The sequence below is a fragment of the Lates calcarifer genome, linkage group LG2 (genome assembly GCF_001640805.2).
Source record: "Lates calcarifer isolate ASB-BC8 linkage group LG2, TLL_Latcal_v3, whole genome shotgun sequence".
NCBI classification, from domain to species: domain Eukaryota; kingdom Metazoa; phylum Chordata; class Actinopteri; family Centropomidae; genus Lates; species Lates calcarifer.
Genome location: NC_066834.1, coordinates 14,379,289 through 14,397,995, shown reverse-complemented (window position 1 = coordinate 14,397,995; position 18,707 = coordinate 14,379,289). Strand labels below are relative to the sequence as shown.

Here is an 18,707-nt window from a genome sequence, read left to right as displayed (position 1 = left end):
GAAATTTCTAATATCAAGTTATGTCCTTTTGTCTTCACATCCCACATTTCTGCTTGGAGAGAAACTTCCTTCAAGTTAAGACGCTGTGATGATGACGATGATGAAGGTAAACAAGAACAAAATCCACACATTTAAATAGTTCTCTTTCCTTTCCTGTCTCCTCTTCGTTGTCTCTTCATGTCTTATTGACGACTGTAAAAATCTTCCTCTTCTTTCACAGTGTTTCATCATCTGCTGAATTTATTCATCAGTGTAAATAACCCATGTGTCGTCTGGCTGGCTCCGTGCACTGCCGTGTCATCATCACCATCTTCTTCTTCTCTGCTATTTGTTGTCCTCCTCCTCTGGTCTGGTCTGGTCTCTGCCTATTTTGTGAAGAACTTGTTTGTTAATTAAGATTTTGGCGAGAGCATCCGACACCTCGCTGTCACACCTTCTCCCTGAAGAGTCTAATTAACGAACACAAATGGCAGCAAGGGACTCGTGATTAATTACAGCTCAACGAGCGGTGATGTCGACATCGGACATCCAGCTGATATTTAATTTTAATTGTGGTTGTGATATTTTAGACCTGAATCGTTTCCTGTCCAGCTTCATTCAGCTGAAACTAAAATATGACATCACAGCATTGGGTTGTCAAAGAAACAACGTTAAAAAGCTTCTCAGCTGCTTTTTAAATGTTTCCGTACAGACATCTCAGGGTTAAAGAAAATACTCTGCTGTGTTTCAGTCAATGGTACTTTAGACCCTCGACTGCCAGACCCTCGCTTAGCATTAGCCATATTGCAACAATTCGTCGATTAATCATGATGAATAATGAATGTTTGTCATTTTTCAAACTAAAATGTTATTTAAACATTTCCTGAACTAAATGATTTTTAAAAAGTCTGCAGATCAATTGATACAAAAATAATTTTTAAATTTGAATTTAGGGATGGGAATTTAAAGAAAGTTCTTTGATCGATCATCTGGAAAATTAACGATCAATTATTTATTAAACATTATTTTTTATACTGAAAATACTTATGGCAAAAAATTGGCTACTAAACAAAGTGTCTTTTCCGTAATGAAATCTTGATTCCAAGAAGAAATTATAGTCCAACAACAAACCTCTTCAACAAAGCTAACAGAAAACTAACAGAAGTAAAGCTAAGAAGTTATCAGTTATTAAACGTTAATAAAATATATGTATATAATATTAGTTTATTTAGTGCAGACTATTCCCTAAACTTCTCCTGCTCTCTTCATGTTTACCTTCGATTTCTACGACAGCTCGAAGGCAGCTCAGTTTAAGCTGTTAAATTTTAACAGCACCTCCTGCTGGTTGCTGCCACATAGTGAAAAGAATTATATTGCTTCAAGACACACGACACAACCTTGTTAATATAAATATATTGATTAAATTTAAGGTGATTGACAAAACTCCTAGCCATAATTCAGTGTTCATCGATTAATTATGCCCAAACCAGCAGAATAATGACGGCCGCCAGTAATAATGAAAACTAATATGTAAAGAGGGAATTAGTGGATTTAAAGGGTATTAATCAATCAATAAATCAATGACAACAGGTGAGAGTGTGATATTATTCCCGACATCTGAATCCCAGCAGAGTAACAGGAGGTTTCCAACCCTTCCTCCTCATCATTGATTTTTTTCAAAATAAAAGGTTAAATGTTTGAACATTTCATGGACTAAATGATTAAAAATAGTCAGCATATTAGTTGATAACAGAAATAATTTTTAAATTTAAATTTGAACCCCCCAGAGGAATGGCGAATCCCACCACTAATAATGAAACTGGGGAGATCACAATGAATGATTTCATTTCATGAAGTCTCCTGGGAATTAATAGATCAATAAATCATTGAGAACAGGTGAGAGTTTGATTTTGTTCCTGATACCTGAATCATCATCCTCCATCCACCTCCTCCACCTTGTACTTTTAATCCTCTGGTATATTTTACAGCCAACGCTCAGTAACTTTTACCTCAGTAAATATTTGCCTGTAGGCCTGTTACTTCTGTTGGAGTATTTTTTATTCTCTAAAGTCTTTCTTCTCCTTCTCTGAGCAGGAATGTCAATAACAGCAGACGAGAGTTTTCCTGTTTAAATGTCATTTGTTTTACTTGTGTGTGGTCAGAAAGCTCAGGAGGAGGAGGAGGAGGAGGAGGGGTGGTGCGTTCACAAACTGACATTTTTACGGTAACAGTCGCAGTCTCTCGGCAACACACTCAAAGACCTATACACATTGATGGCGCACAATTGTGTTTGGCACCAGGGAGGTGTTAACTGGCTAATCCCTTACGGCCGCCCAGACACTGCCTGCTGCTAATTCACCGCTCCTCCACAAACCGGCCAGTGTTTACACACCAGACCTCCGTCACTGTGGGAGAATAAAAAGCTCTTCAGACAGAGCTTTTCTCCCTCCAAGAAGAGCTGTCAGCATTTGGAGAAACTGCAGTAGAGAGTCGATTAAACTCAACAGACATGCCAAGAGAAAAATCTGCTGCTATCGGACACACACATTAACCTCTGAGACTCAACACACTCACAACTACAGGATCAGGTTAAAGGCAGGCTCAGATTATTTAAGGAGTTTTACAAAAATAAAGCTGATGAAGACAGTTACTGAGCGGTCATTTAATAGGTGAAACACACCTGTACTGCTACAAAAACTTCGGATCTTTATTGTCCCACAACAGGACAGCAGCATCAAAACACAAAAACAGGACACACACACACACACAATAAAAACACAATACGACAAGGGGAAACATCAAAACTGCTATAAAGAGTGTAAGGAAATAGAAAAAGAAAAATAGTTTTAATGCACATTTATTTTAGGCTATGTGTTTACAATGAGATGTTTAAACTAGAACTTTCAGTACATGTTGCTGAAAATATTTTTGAACTTTTATTAAAAGTAAAATTTTGATTGCAGAACTTTTACTTGTGGCAAAGTATTCTGACAGGATGATACTGCTTCTTTTACTTTTTTATCTGAGTACTTCTTCGACCTGGTAACAAGTATATGGTTAGACCATGTACGGATGTGGCGAGTGTCTCCACTGTCGGGTTTAACTCCCCGTAAAAACTGACACCACAGCAGAACAGGTAAGAAACAGAACAGAAAGTAAAACAACAAAGATCCGTGGCCTCATAAAGGCAGAGGAGCCAGAGACTCCGAGTCAAACCAAACAAATTAACAAACCAAAGCTGCGATGCTTGTCAGAAAAATAACTGAGAGGCTTTTAGACGCAATACAAACAAGTTATCAATCATATCAAAAAAAAAAAAAGGCTATTTAGGCAGACAACTTTCCCAAAACTTCTCCTGCTCTCTTCATCTTTACTTTCAAGTTCTTTGACAACTCGGTTTTCTCAGTTAAATATTAACAGCGCCTCCTGCTGGTTGCTGCCATGTAGCGAAAATCATTATATTGCTTCAAGACACATGACACAACCTCACTGAGATGAACTCATCGATTAAATTCATGTGATCAATAAAATTTTTACCAATTAATTATGCCCATCCCTAGCAACGTCCAATGGCAAAAGTCCAAAAGGCGGATGACCAACAGTGTAACTTCACTCACTCAAACATTTGTGTTTGTAGGGCTGGTCTCACAGTTGGGTTTCAACTAAAAACCACAGTATTTACCTGTGAAATGTAGTGGAGCAGAAGTAATACTCAAGTAAGGTACTAGTACCTCAAAATGTACTTCAAGTGCAGTACGAGACTTAAATTAGGTAACTGACGTGTTTTAAATAACACAAAGAAGTCGAGTGAAGGTGATGGGTCATGTGAGGATGATGTGAATTTAGACTGAGGACATCCATGTGCAGCCTGAAGTGTATGATCCTCATGGGATTATGTACAAATATAATGTCACTTTCAGGACATTTCTTTTGTAATTTTTTAATCATTTATTTTTTTACATTTTTACATTTTACTCTCTTGGTTAGGAGTTAAAAAATGTGGCGTGAAGTGAGTGACGTATTATTCAGATTGTTTCATTCCTGCATCACGCAGTCTTTCCTAAACTCTGCTGTAGAACTGACATGGTTTTGTTTTTTGTTCTGAGATGAAGAGATGCAGCAGACAAACACAGTCACAAGTGTCTCCTGATTTGAGTGACTCCACATCGACCAATCAGAGCCTGGAACTCACTCAGTCATCACAAGTGTTAATTTCCTGAATACTGTCAACACTCTAAAGTTTCCACTTACATGAACAGATACAATGTTTTATAAAGATTTTATCGCAGAACGATTCTTAGAAATTTTTCCAACATCTGTATTAAAAATAAAATGAAGGTTTTTGTTTTGTGTGTGGTTTTTTGTTTTTGTTTTAAATGTATTGTGAAAACAGCAGCAGATCACAGGTGAGTTAAAGTTCACAGTCAGTAATTTACTGTGAAATATTTTTCACAAAGTGACTGATGTTGTTGACGTCTGCTCAGTTTGGAGTTTTTCCCCTCTCAGATCAGCTTAAGATTTTAATGACATGCTCCGACAGGTTGAGAAAAGTCCTGCGACAGGTTGGAGACGGAGAGAAAATGAATATGAAGATAAATATCTCAGGATCAGTATGAGAAAGATGAGCTAAATATTCCACTCAGCTTGTGTTTTATTGATTTATTTAGTGCTGAATCTAATGATCAGTCAGTTGATTGACAGAAATTTTAATTGTTCGACTCAATCAAGGAAAAGTGTTCAGTATTTGCCAGTGATTATTATAGTTTTATCTGTTTTATATCAGTGTAAATGACTTTTAAATTGTTTTTCTGTGGGTTTGCTCAGACAAACGACATTTTACAAACCATCATAACTGACAAATTAATTCAGAAATAAAATGGTTGTTATTTGCAGCCCTGTTAGAACAAAAGAGTGCAGAAATACTTTGTTCAGTATTTTCTCATTAGATTACTGTGCTGGAAGATTTTGGTCAAATTTAATTTCTCATATCCACATGTAGAGCTAAATTAATCCAAATATTATCCAGATATGGCCGAGTGCAATATCCAAATAAAAGTCAAATGTGTCACAACATCATAAATAAATCACTGTGATGTTACAAATCAGATTCTCCAGATGTGAATTCAATTTAAAAATTCCCACTAAAATCATGACTTGTATCATAATGTCAAAAATAATTACAGTATGATTTTTTCTGCATGTCATTCAGCTCTGCCCAAAGGAAGAGATCATGAAGCAGGAAATTATTTTTCAGCCAGATAACTTCATCGTTAAACCTCTTTAGATTATGTTTGACAGAGAGAAAAGACAGGAGATAAATCTACTTTATAAATCTCCTGACAGGCTGAGAGGTGTTGTTGTTGGAGGTAAAATGTGAATCTGCACAGGAATCGGAGAAACAATGTAAAAATCTAAATATTTTTCTCTGAAATGTGGAAAACAAAGTGTGTGTGTGTGGAGGTGAATAACAGGCGTCTTTTTTGGCATATTTTTCCCAGGAAGGTTTTTTTAATGGATGTGAATGAGCAGACAGAGCGCAGGGAATAAAAACCCTGTTGTTCATGTTCATGCTTTTTTTGCTTTCAGCCCAAAAAATAAACAAAATCAAAAACAAACAAAAACAAACTTACAAACACCGAGATATTTTTCTTTTTTCAGACAGTTGGAGCATGCAGCAGTACAAATACACAGAGCGGGTCATTTTAACACCACAGCTTCTTTAAAGAAAACAACAAATTTAAATTAAATCAATACGGCTGTCAGCAGCTGAATAGAAAACATCTAGATTTCATTTTTTAAAAAGTGCATCAGAGACAGTAGATCCTTGCATTCATGGTCAAATATCTCCAGTGTTTTTTCTTTTTAAACTGTGCAGAAACTATGACATAAATATATGATTTCAAGTCTCATTTTATCTTCTCATCTCTGCGATTGTTCATATTCATCATTAAAAAAATAAAATCAAAAAAAGGAGAAAGACTGGGTCATTATTTGGTTTTCTGCATTTTAATTAAGGTTTTCCTGTTGACTTTTGTAGAGTTTGTTTAGATTTTTGGAGGAAAAATCCTGCGAGTGGTAAAATTAACGTCATCTAGGGGTTAAACTTTTGTTTTGGAGGCAGAAGAGAAACAGCAAAGAGGCCAGAGAGCAGTCATTAATCTGAGACTCTTCTTTCAGTTTGAGAAGAAAAGGCTGCAAACACAAAAGATCTGGATAATTTGTCACCACACAGTCGGTCTGCTGTGAAGGAATGTGAAGAAAAACTAGCTTTTTATTTTAGTTTCTGACTTAAATCTGGAAATAAAACAAATTCAGACTGAAAATATCATTATTTTTATCGTTTACTGGAGGTCAGAGGTCAACCTGCCGTTTCTGTACATGATGGGAAAAACATGTTTGTGCTGCAGGATGAGATGATTCGTTACTCTCTTTTCAGAATAAAACAAAAACACTGAAATATCACGAAAATAAAAAATAACGCACATTTTCGCGTTTGCGTCCCGGAGATGAAACACAGCTTTGGAGTTGAACAAGTTCGTCGTTTTCCCTTTTTAAAGTGTTTTTTCTTTTTATTTATAAAAACACAAGAGAGTCCAGGTTCCCGTCAGTGCACCGCCACCGCGGACTGCAGCGAGGCCGACGAGGGCAGCGCCTCTCCGGGCGCGGCCGGGCTGCTCTGTCCCGTGGCTGTCTGCGGGGAGGTGGGGCTCAGAGACTGGGGCGAGTTCGCGAGGAAAGCCGGGATGTGCGCAGGCAGCCCGGGCAGCCCCGGCACCGAGGCGGGCGTGGGTTTGATGGGCACCGGGATGGCGGGCAGAGTCTGTCCGCCGTGACAAATGGATTTGAGCGGCATGCCGTAGGCCGAGTAGTCGCTGGCCATGGAGATAGGAGCCGCGGTGTCCATCATCCCGGAGCCGTACATGTGCGGCCAGGCCGGGGTCAGCTGGTTGTGGAGCGGGTACCCGGTGGTGGAGAATGCCGCCAGCCCGCCCGGCATCTTGTACTCTCTGGCGATGATGTTCTCGATGGCGAACGGGTGTTTGAAGCTGGACGGCTGCGACACGGAGCTCAGGTTGTATCCGCCCGGCATCTGCGGCAGGTGCGCGGCGGCGTGCAGCGCGCTGAGCCGCAGCTTGGCCTGCTGCTGCAGGTAGTGGGCGGCGTCCTGCGGCTTGCTGGGAGCCAGCGGGTCCGTGGCCTGCATGCTGCCCACCTTGAAGCGCTTCCTGCGCCGAAGAAAACTCCCGTTCTCGAACATGTCGCCGCAGTTGGGATGCAGAGCCCAGAAGCTGCCCTTACCGGGCTGATCCGGTCTACGCGGGATCTTGATGAAGCAGTCGTTGAAAGACAGGTTGTGCCGCAGGGAGTTCTGCCAACGCTGCGTGTTCTCCCGGTAGTACGGGAACCGGTCCATGATGAACTTGTAAATCTCGCTGAGGGGGAGCATCTTCTCCGGGCAGCTCTGGATGGCCATGGCCGTGAGGGAGATGTAGGAGTACGGAGGCTTCTGGTCGCTGTACGTGTTCCTCCCCGGGCGAGGCATTATTCAGTTGAACCGGGCCGGACCGAGCCGGGTCGGGATCAGTTCAGTCTCAGTCCACAGAGAAGAAAGACTCGCCTCACTTATTGCAAACTTTCTCCAAAGTGGTCCAACTCTTCACAGTACCTCTGCGCACGAGAGGAAACTTGACTGGCGCATGCTTCCGTTTTTCACGCGGTCGAAACTCCGCAGACAAGTTGGAAAAAAGTTGGAGAAGCAGCGGCTGGTTCCTCCTCTCCTCCTCCTCCTCCTCCTGCTGCTGCTTCGGGTCCTCGGCAGGTGCAGCGCGGTGTCCCGTCCTCCTCCTTCCCCCGCTGCTGCTAAGCGGCTGCGGCGTCCTCCATGTCCCTCTCTCTGTCGGTCTGTCCCGTCTGCGGCTGGACGGCGGTGACAGGAGCAGAAAAGACCCCCGGAGAGGAGCTTCATTAATGGGCCACTTCTTCACCATCACATGATCACAGCCAGGAGGAGGAGGAGGGATAAAGAGGGTGAGAGGCGGGGGGGTGGACTCAGGGAGGAGGGAGGGGGGAACAGGGGCACAGTGTGATTTCATTTACACGTATTTACATGGACGCGCTGAGCCAACACAAGTCACTTTCATTTGAAGCCGCGGCGGCAAAAAGAGCCGAGAGAAGCCGAGCAGAGAGTCTGATTGTCGGGGATGTTTGTGGCGAAGCCGCGTTGCGCTCTGTGGAGGTATGTTGGTGCGTTTGGCAACATTTTACGCGCAGTGTGTGTGTTGTGTGTGTATGAGTGTGAGTGGGGGTTGAGGGGGTGTCGGGTGCCCCCTCACCAATTTGCATTGACAAATAGAGCCGCTGAGAGCTGCTGTTTGAGCGGCTTTAATGGCAATTTGTTTTGTTCCTGTTTTATGTCGGGTTTTTTTTTTCCTTTCACAGCGTCGATGTGAAGCTGCTGCTCCAACTAAACCAAACCACCATCACCATGAGAAATACATTGTAATTAGTCTAAAATGATGTGGGGGAAAAACACTGTTTAAAAAACACTTTGATTTACGCACCTGCAGTGGTAAATTAAATCGTCGAATTTAGCCGAATTTTTTGCCTTTTCTTTAGTTTCCCGGTTTTCAAACGGATCAGTCTCCAGGTGTTTTTATTACAGAACTTTATCGCAGCGCAGGGAACAGACACCCTCTACAAGAAACATTACATTATTTTAATAATCTCCTAATTTAGACAAACAAGTTGATTTAATCCTTTAATTTATCAGACTAAAACACATCTTTAATTCGCATCATCGTTAAATCAAACTGAAGAAACATTTGAGTTTTTGAGGATTCAATTAACTTGTTTCATGTGTTTTAGATCGCTGACATAAAACATTAACGATCTTATTTTTCATGACTGTCTTTGAAGGTTTATTTTTTTTATTGTTAAATCAGAAATAATTTGTTAATTTAAATTTTGTGTAATCTAAATTTTAAAATCTGCGTTTCGTTTTCCAGACTTTGAGAATTTATTCTGCTTTATTTTGAATCACTCCAAAAGTTTGTTGTTTTTTCTGTTGAGGAGAAAAAATAAAATAAAACAATTACGGACAGTTTCTGTCACAATACGCGCACAGGCACGAGCCGCATCGGTCCACTGGACATTATTATTATTATTGTTGTTATTATTTATATTTATTTTATTAATTAACAATTAAGGTTCTATTTATTATACTATTATGAGTAATTAAACCATAACCAAAATATTAATAATAATGAAAGGTTTGTCTCGTTAATCTTTGTCTCAGTGTTAATGTATCAGCCTGATAATGACAGTTTAATAGACTCAATTTAATTATATGAGACAGTCATTAGTTAATTGTTTGTCTGATTGATTTTATAGATTTACAGTCAATAATCAATAATCAGTAAGTTTATTGTTTTAACCAGTGGTCACGTGGTCTGGCATTTAACAGCTGATGATATTTGTGTTTCAATGGAATAAACAGGAAACACGTGTTTCTCTGATAAATGACTGAGGCTGGAGGAGCTTTAATATTCCCAGAGGACGGGTGGGGGTGAGGGGCTGGGGGTTGATACCAAAGAGCCACTTTCACACGTCTGACCTTTGACCTGTGATCTGATAATCTGGTTCAGGATGCAGAGACACGCTCCGACAACACAGACGCTGCAGCTCCGTGAATTCATGAAGAGAAGAAGTCAATTAAAACAGCCGATCACAGACTTTTAATCTGATCAATAATCAGTCACATTAGGATTGGTTTTCTGTTTGGTTTCTCCTGTTTATTTATGGGATTCTTGACGTTTTATTATTGTTTTTTGTTTTAATTATTTCATTTTTTATAATGACTTTAACTTATATTTTGTTTTTCAGATAATTAAGTAAAAGTTAATTAGAAAATAAATAATAACAAAAATAAATTCATAATCTGATAGTTGATGAGAGAAGTTTACAACTCCCTGCAGATTTGTACGTGTGATTTTATTTTAAAATTAAAAACAACAATAATTTCTTAACAGTTTTCTTTACACACTCACAGTTAACTGTTTTTATGTCAATTTTATTTATCAAGTCCAGTTTGTATTTGAAGTTGTTTAAATTTTATTTTGCTTTTATTTTTGTCTTGACAACATGAAAGATGAACGATTCTGATAAATAATTATTGATTCTTCTCTATGTTTTTGTTTTGTTTGTATTACTACTATTATTATTATTGTTGTTGTTATAGGTGTATAATTTATTGGAGAAGTACCAGGTGAGTGATATTGACAGTGAATGTAAATATTTGTGTCTGACTGGATGAAAATGTTTAAAAAAGAAAAGAAAAGTTTAAATTTTAAAGCTTCTCTGTTTCCTGCCGAAGCTAATCTCTGATTGGTCACACAGCAGCCAATCAGAGGGCAGGAAGTGAAATAATGACACTTTGATCTTATTATGTAAAAATCTATAATACTAATATTACAAATGTAAATATCTCTAGTAGTAAAATTAGGATCTGATTCAGACTATTAGACTATTACATCTTATATATTTAATTTTTAAGTATTTAATAACATTCAGTAAATAAAGTTTTACTGAACTGAATGAAACACTGTTTTACCACTGATCATAACAGTTATATTACTGTGCCACTAATAGCAGAACTGCTTCTGGTTTTAATGATGACTGAGTAAATATAATTTTATCATTATTAGTAATAATGATAATAAACAGCAGGTTGAAGTGTTAAACTTTAACAGTGCTAAATATTCAACAAGCTGTTGATCAATTAGCAGGATGGTGTGTGTGTGTGTGTGTGTGTTCATTGATTAAACAGTAGTGTGATGTCAGCTGACAACAGATTAATGAAGAAACAACATGTTTTGTTTTCTGTGTTTCAGACAGAACGAGACACAGACATCTACATTTTCCTGCACCGAGATCTTCATCAGAGTTTTATTTTAAATCACCTCAGAGTGGCTCTGAAGATGAAGTCTGGTCCAAGCATCAACTCCATTCTAAGATCCGTTTATAAGAAAATCAAGAACAGATTAAATGAATGAATGGGCCACCTCAGGATGTGTTATTCTGTATTTTTCCTCTGTAATTTTCTTCTTTAGGTCAAACCAAGTGTGTTAGTCTGTCTCTCAACACCTTCCCTCGTCTGTCTGTGAGACGTAAATCTTTAAAAACACAAAGACTAAAACAGCTGCCCATTGTAGTTTATAATCAAACCAACAGGAGGAAATAGTGATTTTGTTGGGGACTATTTTCAGCAGTGGATTAATCCACAAACTGAAGACCAGAGGAAAATTAATCAGATTTAAAATGTTGCTTTTTATTTAATCCTGGTATCAAATCGGATTCAGTATCAGCAGACACCCAGTGTTAAAGGACCTGGATCAGGATCAGGATCACCCCGATCACTGATTTTAAAATGCTCTTATTCTTAAATGAAGTAAATATTTTAAGGAGTGATTCCTCCTCTCGTACTGTTTTCTGTGAAGATCATTGAGCTGAGGCAATAATCTGTACAACAGCGTTAGAGTGGTGTGTGTGTGTGTGTGTGTGTGTGTGTGTGTGTGTGTTTAAAATGCAGAGTAGCGGCAGCAGCAGTGGCACTTCAGCACGTTCCTCATCATCCACCAACACTTCAGCTGCACTCAGAGAAAAGAAGCAGACCACACACACACACACACACACACACACACACACACACACACACACACACAGTCACAGACACACACACCTCAGCTCTGTGAGTTGCTGGCCTGTCGTAGCCACAGACCGTAAATAAAGATGGACACAGTCTCCAAATTGCAAAATTACAAAGCTAGCTAAGGCTAAGAAGGTAGGCTATATGCTAATCTGCGTTGCTGGCTGAAACTTGCGTGAAAAAGTAATCAACTCCACTGGACACATGGCCGAGAGGTCACGTTCACTGACCTGAATATACTGACGTCATGCCTAGCAGACAGCTAGCAACTAGCCACTGAATGGCTAGCCACCTGTAATGATACCCAGCTGTCACTCAAGGCGCTGCCAGTTATGTATAACTTTAAACATTAATACAAGTTAAAAGGGTAAGAATTAGACACCCATACTATTTTTTATACCAGGCTGTAAACATGTTTATTTCTGCTGTTAGCATGATAGTCTATGGGGATTGGCTTGATTTTGAAGCCAGCCGCCAGTGGACATTCGAGGAATTGCAGTATATAAATCTCAGCATTGAACTGGCTTCATGTGGTTCAATGTGAACAAACAAAAGCAACATATTCAAGAGTCTTCTTAACGCCAATATAGCACGATCCCTGTGTCTAAGAGGCTTTAAACAGACAGATGTCACCATCATTAAAGAAACACTCCACTGAAACCTTTGTTTTGAATATGACTTACACTCTGCAGACCGATGGCTCTGAATTTGTCTGAAGTTCAGATGAAACAACTGTATAACATGATGAAAGAGCTTTAAATCATTTTTAAAAGGTTGCTGCGAATTGCATCAAAAATCAAACTCGGTTAAACCTAAACACACATTTTAACATTCAACATGATCATCATCACTGATCATCGAGAATAAATGTTAAAATAAAACCTTCTCAAACCACATCTGCTGTCCATCCATGAGTCCATCTTTCCCTGAACCTTAACCAAAGAGTTTTAGATGTCTAAACCACAATGGACATGTTGTACCTCTCCCTCAATCCCCTCACTGTGCAGGACCCCAAACAAACTTACCAACCAGTGTAAGACATAACGACAGTCAAAAATCACCTCAAGACATGCTGCACTGACCAATGTAATATGTTCACCTGTTCCACCACAAGAACTTTACCAGGACCTAAAACCTTCTGAGGAGTAAAAGAAGTAAACCTAAACCTAAACCAGAGGTTCAGGGATGGACTGCATTTATATGGAGGTTTTCTGATCATATCAACTACTCGAAGCACTTTACACTACAGATCACATTCACCCATTCACACACACATACACACAGATGGTACACATTGGGGACAATTTGAGGTTCAGTATCTTGCCTAAGGATACTTCAGCACATGGACTGGAGGCCAGTGCTACTCGTTTTTGTTTGCCTGTGTGTCAGGTGCACAGCAGGAACATGAACAGCTAAAGAGGAAACTACTGATGTTATGACAAGTTAACAACAGCTGATAAGACTGTCAGCAGCCCGACAGGAGAGATACTGTCCATGTTCATACATGGTCCAAGCAGGTTTTTACATAGTTTTGGTCAAAAAGGTGAGCAGTAAAATGCTTGTTAAGTGTTACTGGCATCTGATGAACCTTCATACTCATGGTTCTGTTACTGAAACTGGACAAGAACATGGTGAAACGCCAGACAACGCTGAAGGAACCACGACAAGAAATCAGAGTTTAATCCTGCACGCTTTGAGCCGTGTTAATTTACAGTCTTTGTTGTTGTTGGTAACCGTTGGTAACTGTTGTTTACCACATATCATGACGAGCTCAGCATCCAGGCATCAAATAATGAAGCTGAACCGGTGTGTGTTTAAATATTCCTCTGTTGTTGACTCATCGAGCGCCTCCAAGCCTCCAATTTGTGATGGATTAATGACATCTCCCCACCCTCACCCACTTACCCCCTCACCCCACCCACTGCTGCTGCCGCCGCCACCGCAGGTTAGCCAGGCCCTTATTATGAAACAAATGAATGGGTGCCACTGATTGTGTCATGGCCGTTACCACTCAGCACGCTGCCTACAACAGTGCCCCTCCACCCACCCAGTCAGAGCTGGTGGCCTCTATTAGAGCTGCTGATTTATCAGGAGGAGGAGAGAATTCACAACAATGTAAATCACTCAATTACACTGTTTGAATATGGAGTAGCAGGCCCCCCAACCCCACCACATTATACTGGGAGGTTCAGAGTCCCAGGCTCCATCCACACTAAGAAACCACCAAGAATCCAAACATTTAACAACAATCATGCTTTGACTTTGAACATAATCCTGACGCCCAGTTCATGCTCCTGCCTCCATCTTTCAATGTAAACACTCAGAGAAAAGGTCAAAAGGTCACGCTGCTGTGCATCCAAGTGCGTTCAGTATCAGTGTGTGATTTACCTCCTGTTGTCGAAGGCTCTGTATCTCCACCGTCTGTGCATGACTTCCTCCACTTTAAGCTCCCTGCATCGTCTTCATCATCAGGAACCTGCACAACAACATTATCACTGTACCACTCACAGGTTTCAGTCTTTACAGAGCACCACAAAAACTTTTAAATAAAGTTTAGAGCTGAATCACTCGATTAATCGATTAGTTAATTAAAAGAACATTAATCAACAACTGTTTTGAAATAAATAAAACCTGTAAGTCATTTTGACCTTGTTCCACCATCTCACATGTGATAAATGAATCATTTTTCACAGTTTTCTGAGATTTAATAACCAAACAATTAGTCAAGAAGGACAGACACAGATTAATCAACAACACAAATGGTCAGTAGCTGCAGCCCTAATAAAGTGAATGACAAGAGTAAAAGTCATTAAGGTTTTCTTCTTCATGGTTCAAGTCACAATGAACTCTGACAGATTGAGAAATATTCTTTAGATTCATTTTATATAAATATTAAAATTTCTATAGATTGGTAGAATTTGTCAATATTCAATTAGTTGATGACAGAATATCAATCAATCGCCAATTCAGAATCAGATTCCTTTATTTGTCATATTATGTAGGTACATTAAAAAAAATACACATTTCGCATTAAAAAACCACCCAGCAAGTTAAAGAGACTCTCCAGGTTCTGTTTTTTATCACCGTAAACTAAATATCTTTGGGACTGTTAGTAGACATTTACAGATTATATTTGGATATTTCTATAGAATAAACAGTAATTGTAGAGATAAATGGCAGATTTCTTTATAATAAATAACAATAATTGTTAAAGATAGCTACCTCACAGAAAAATAAATCTAAAAAAACAACACATTTATTTGAACTTAACTCTAGAAAAACTGAACTCAAACTGTCAGGAACTGCTGCTCAGATTCGTATAAATGATCACATGATTTTTCCTCTAGCACCACCCACAGGACAAACCTTTTTTTGTTTAGATTGTGGCTGTAGTGACCTCTGCAACCTTAAGGGGGCACTGACAGGGAACCAGTCAACTGATATAAAAAGCTTTTCTCTATGAAGTCTGTAAACAGCCTCTAAAACTAAATCCACATTGGTTTCACTTGGTGTTGTGTTTCGTGGTTTTTGGAATCAAACTCAGGATGAAGCAAGGCACTAGCACCACTGTCATCAGCGGTTCAATTCCCAGCTGCGTCACCAGGTTCAGCAGCGCCTGCCTCCACTCTGCACACTCCAGTGACTCTGTGAGCAGGAGGCCATTACTTCAATTAAACCGCTGATTAAGCAAATTGGAGGCTGATTAGTAAACGAGCGGCGGCCTTCAGGAGAGCTGCTAATTAGTAAGGCGATTAGCATCTGAAGAGCAGCGAGTGAAGCGTCAGCACTCGTTAAGAGCCACTCTGACAGATTATTACTGCACCAGGCTGCCGATACACCACCTCACCTCACAGGAAATCTGCAGCTTCACAGGTCAAACCCACAGCCTGGAAACAGAAGAGGGGACTGGTACGAGAACCAGAAGTCCTGGTACTGTGTAATTTATTTTCCCACATTTCAGCAATCATTAGTTTGTTTATTCTAAATAAAATACGTTTATAACAACAGTGACTATTGGGTTCAAACAGAAAGTGAACAGAGATCTCCATCCACCACAACCTCCTCCTAACACCAACTACATCATCTACTTTGTTCTCATCTTAATAGAGAGAGAGGGAGAGGAGGTGTCTAATTGGTCAGAGTCAACTCAGGTTTTCACAGGTCCTGAACTTTGGGCCTGGGCCAGAACAAACCTGAAGACTGTGCAAACCAGAAGATGGTCACATTCAGCCCAGAACAGACCACAGGACAGGAATTAGACCACATCCTACTCCATGTTTTTGCCATGTAATACAGAGCTGCAGGAATGAATCCTAAAACCAGGAAATAAGTTAGCAATGACAAGTTGGAAGCTTAGTAGTGGAGACATTGTCATCATGTGACCATGGTGTAGTGGGTTTATAGCTATATAACATTAGCTTTTTACTGCTGGAGATTGAATTTAGGCTTCAAACTTCAGTGGTGATTATCTGATGAACTAAACCTCTACGGAGTAGAAACTTTAGTTGGTCATAGTTTGTTTTCTGTAATAATTCAAAACTCAATGAAAAAATCTCATTGACTTCTTTTATGTGGTAGAACCTGTTCGTATTTACGGTGAAGCAGACACGGGTAAATATGAGGTCAGGTGACATGTTAAACATATAAAACTACCTTCTGTTACAGCAGTTTTTCAGAGACAGTAAATTACCTTTTCCTTGTGAAAGATGTTCGGCCATTTTGTTTTCATTCGTCCGGTTAGTAAAACGCGTTTGCGTGGAGATTTAAAACCAACAAACCGCTGCTCGGAGATTTATCTATGAACCAATCAAATCTAGCCAGGCCCTGTTACGTCATCTGTCATTTTAAAGAACAGACTGTCAGGAAACTTACCTGAGGGGAAAATAAACATCCTGGACTGAGAAAGTAGCACCTGCCGAACGTTGGTCCCGCGGTTTGTGTCGGTTGTATCGGTCGTTTTGCCGAGATGCAGGTCCACTGATTATGACGTCAACACCCATCTGCAACAGGTGGAGTTTTCAGTCGCCTCCTAAAATCCGACCTGGATTCTGTGGTTCAGTGTCCTGACTGTGTGGAGATGTAGAGATGAAAACCTGGAGTGGAGTTTGTGAAATAAAGACAGAAAAATAAAAACAGACCTGAATTGTTTTCCTTGGCTGATTTTTCCTGTTGGAACCAAAACACCTGAAATTGTGTGATTAAAAAAAAAAATATATATATATATATCCTCATTAATATATTGTATTTACGGTTTAAATTATTTCTGTCTAATGTTATCTTCCCTCATTATGATCTAAATGTTTCCTTAGGCCTCCACCTATGTAATTCTGGTGGGAATCCCTTTTTAATTATATTATTATTTATATTTATTTAGTAATAAAATTAGTAATATAAATATAAAAATAGTAATTTTCATATATTTGGAATGTATATCAGTATCAGCATTGGATATGAGCAAACTCCATCTGCTGAGGAAGATAAGTGAAAGCTCCTGAGCTGTCACTTAATAGACCTCATGGCCAGTTTGTTTGTTTCCAAGGTTGGGATGAGGTTTGAGATTTTAGAGGCTGCAAAACGACTTAAAGAAAAACACAGATTTAAACAAAAATATGAAATGAAATCAGATTAAATTCTCAGACTGTGATATTTATAACTTTGGATTTTAGACATTGTAGGACTTTCTAAAGACATGCAGACACCCTGATGAGACCAGAGTGAGTCTTGTATCTGTCGTCTCTCTGCAGAGGCAGCTGTTATTTTCAGCGTCTTGACTCTAAACTGGTGAAGTGCTCCCTGCTCGGCCTTGTTATCTGATTTGCTTCTTCGTAAATGCAGCAGCCAGTCGAGTGAACATCCATGAATATCTGTGGCCCTGCGTCACTCGGGATAACACCCCATAACATTTTGGCCAGAGCCTAATTATTCCATTTGCCTGGACCTGGGTGCCATTTAGATGCAAGGTAATTCAGCGTGGTATAACTCAATTAAATTTCTCCTGACTGGGATTTATGGAACATCAATAGCTCCTCAGTGGGACCAATGGGAACACTCCTTATTTATCCCCAAGTCCTCCTGATATTGCATTTCTGCAGCTCAATTAAATACACGAGCAATGAGAATGTTTCACAAGTCTGTAATGAGAAAAGACAGGACCTCCCTCCTCCACCCTCCTCCACCCAGCAGACTGTGGGTTTCAGAGCGTGGTGGTGAATTAGCAGGAACTCAGCACTCATTACCTCTGAAATTAACTTTTAAAAATGGTACAAACTGTCTGCCCTGATTGGACCAGAGACCGCCTGATGCCTCCTCATCCGGTGAAACACTCACATACTTCACACGCTCACAGTCAGAGCGTGAGTGAATACATTCATGTAACTATAAAACATTTGGTTTCATCAGCTGTTCAGACATCCTTTAGTTTCAGTGTAAAACATAATGAGTTAGTGTCAAACTTATGAAACAGGTTTAGGCCCAAGAGTTCAGGGTTCCCTGGACCCAAGCCTCTGTATGAAGTGATTGTTAATATTTCTTTTCTGAAAGTCATAGAAAAGTCAGACAACAAAGAGGTTCAGAATTAGAATTACCAAAAGGAGATGCAAACCAACCATAAAGAAACACAAAACATCCACAAAGAGACATAAAACAACTGAAAACAGACCCAGAGTCACCACGAAGAGACAAAGATCTGCCACAAAGAGACTCTGAACATCTGAAAAGAGACACAGAGCGACCACAAAGAGTGACAGAACAACCACAAAGAGACTCAGAACAACAACCACAAATTTAATATGAATCAACTGTACTTGACGATAACAATGTTAGTATTTTAAACGGGTCAGGGGTCACGACCTCTGAGAGATTAATTCACTGCTGCTGCATCAAAGTGGATTCATTGAGTCCACGCTGTTCAACAGAGTTCAAAGGTCACTCTAACACCAGTGGCCATCTGACAGACTCTTCGTTGGTGATCACTCTCTCTGCAAATCAGACTGCTCTTTCAAAATAAAATACAGCTACAGGAAGT

General features: G+C 39.7%; 1 protein-coding gene and 1 non-coding gene across 5 annotated transcripts in view; both read right to left on the bottom strand.

The window, feature by feature from the left end:
* Window positions 1–16,742, bottom strand: part of LOC108894321 (uncharacterized) — a 51,025-nt gene extending 34,283 nt beyond the window's left edge. For 2 of the 4 annotated variants that reach the window (XR_001962800.2, XR_001962799.2), the window contains exons 1-2: window positions 16,556–16,738; window positions 14,072–14,159 (exon numbers count right to left, since the gene is read on the bottom strand). This is a non-coding gene — a transcript (uncharacterized LOC108894321). Of the gene's footprint in view, window positions 1–14,071; window positions 14,160–16,555 lie in introns of all 4 variants that reach the window. The other 2 variants (XR_001962802.2, XR_001962803.2) reach the window with 2 other exon arrangements.
* On the bottom strand, window positions 6,558–7,945 carry LOC127138929 (forkhead box protein B1-like). Its single transcript, XM_051075939.1, has one exon. It carries the CDS (start codon window positions 7,520–7,522, stop codon window positions 6,584–6,586), a length of 939 nt encoding a protein of 312 aa, XP_050931896.1. The 5' UTR covers window positions 7,523–7,945; the 3' UTR covers window positions 6,558–6,583.
* Window positions 16,743–18,707: the final 1,965 nt, after the last annotated feature.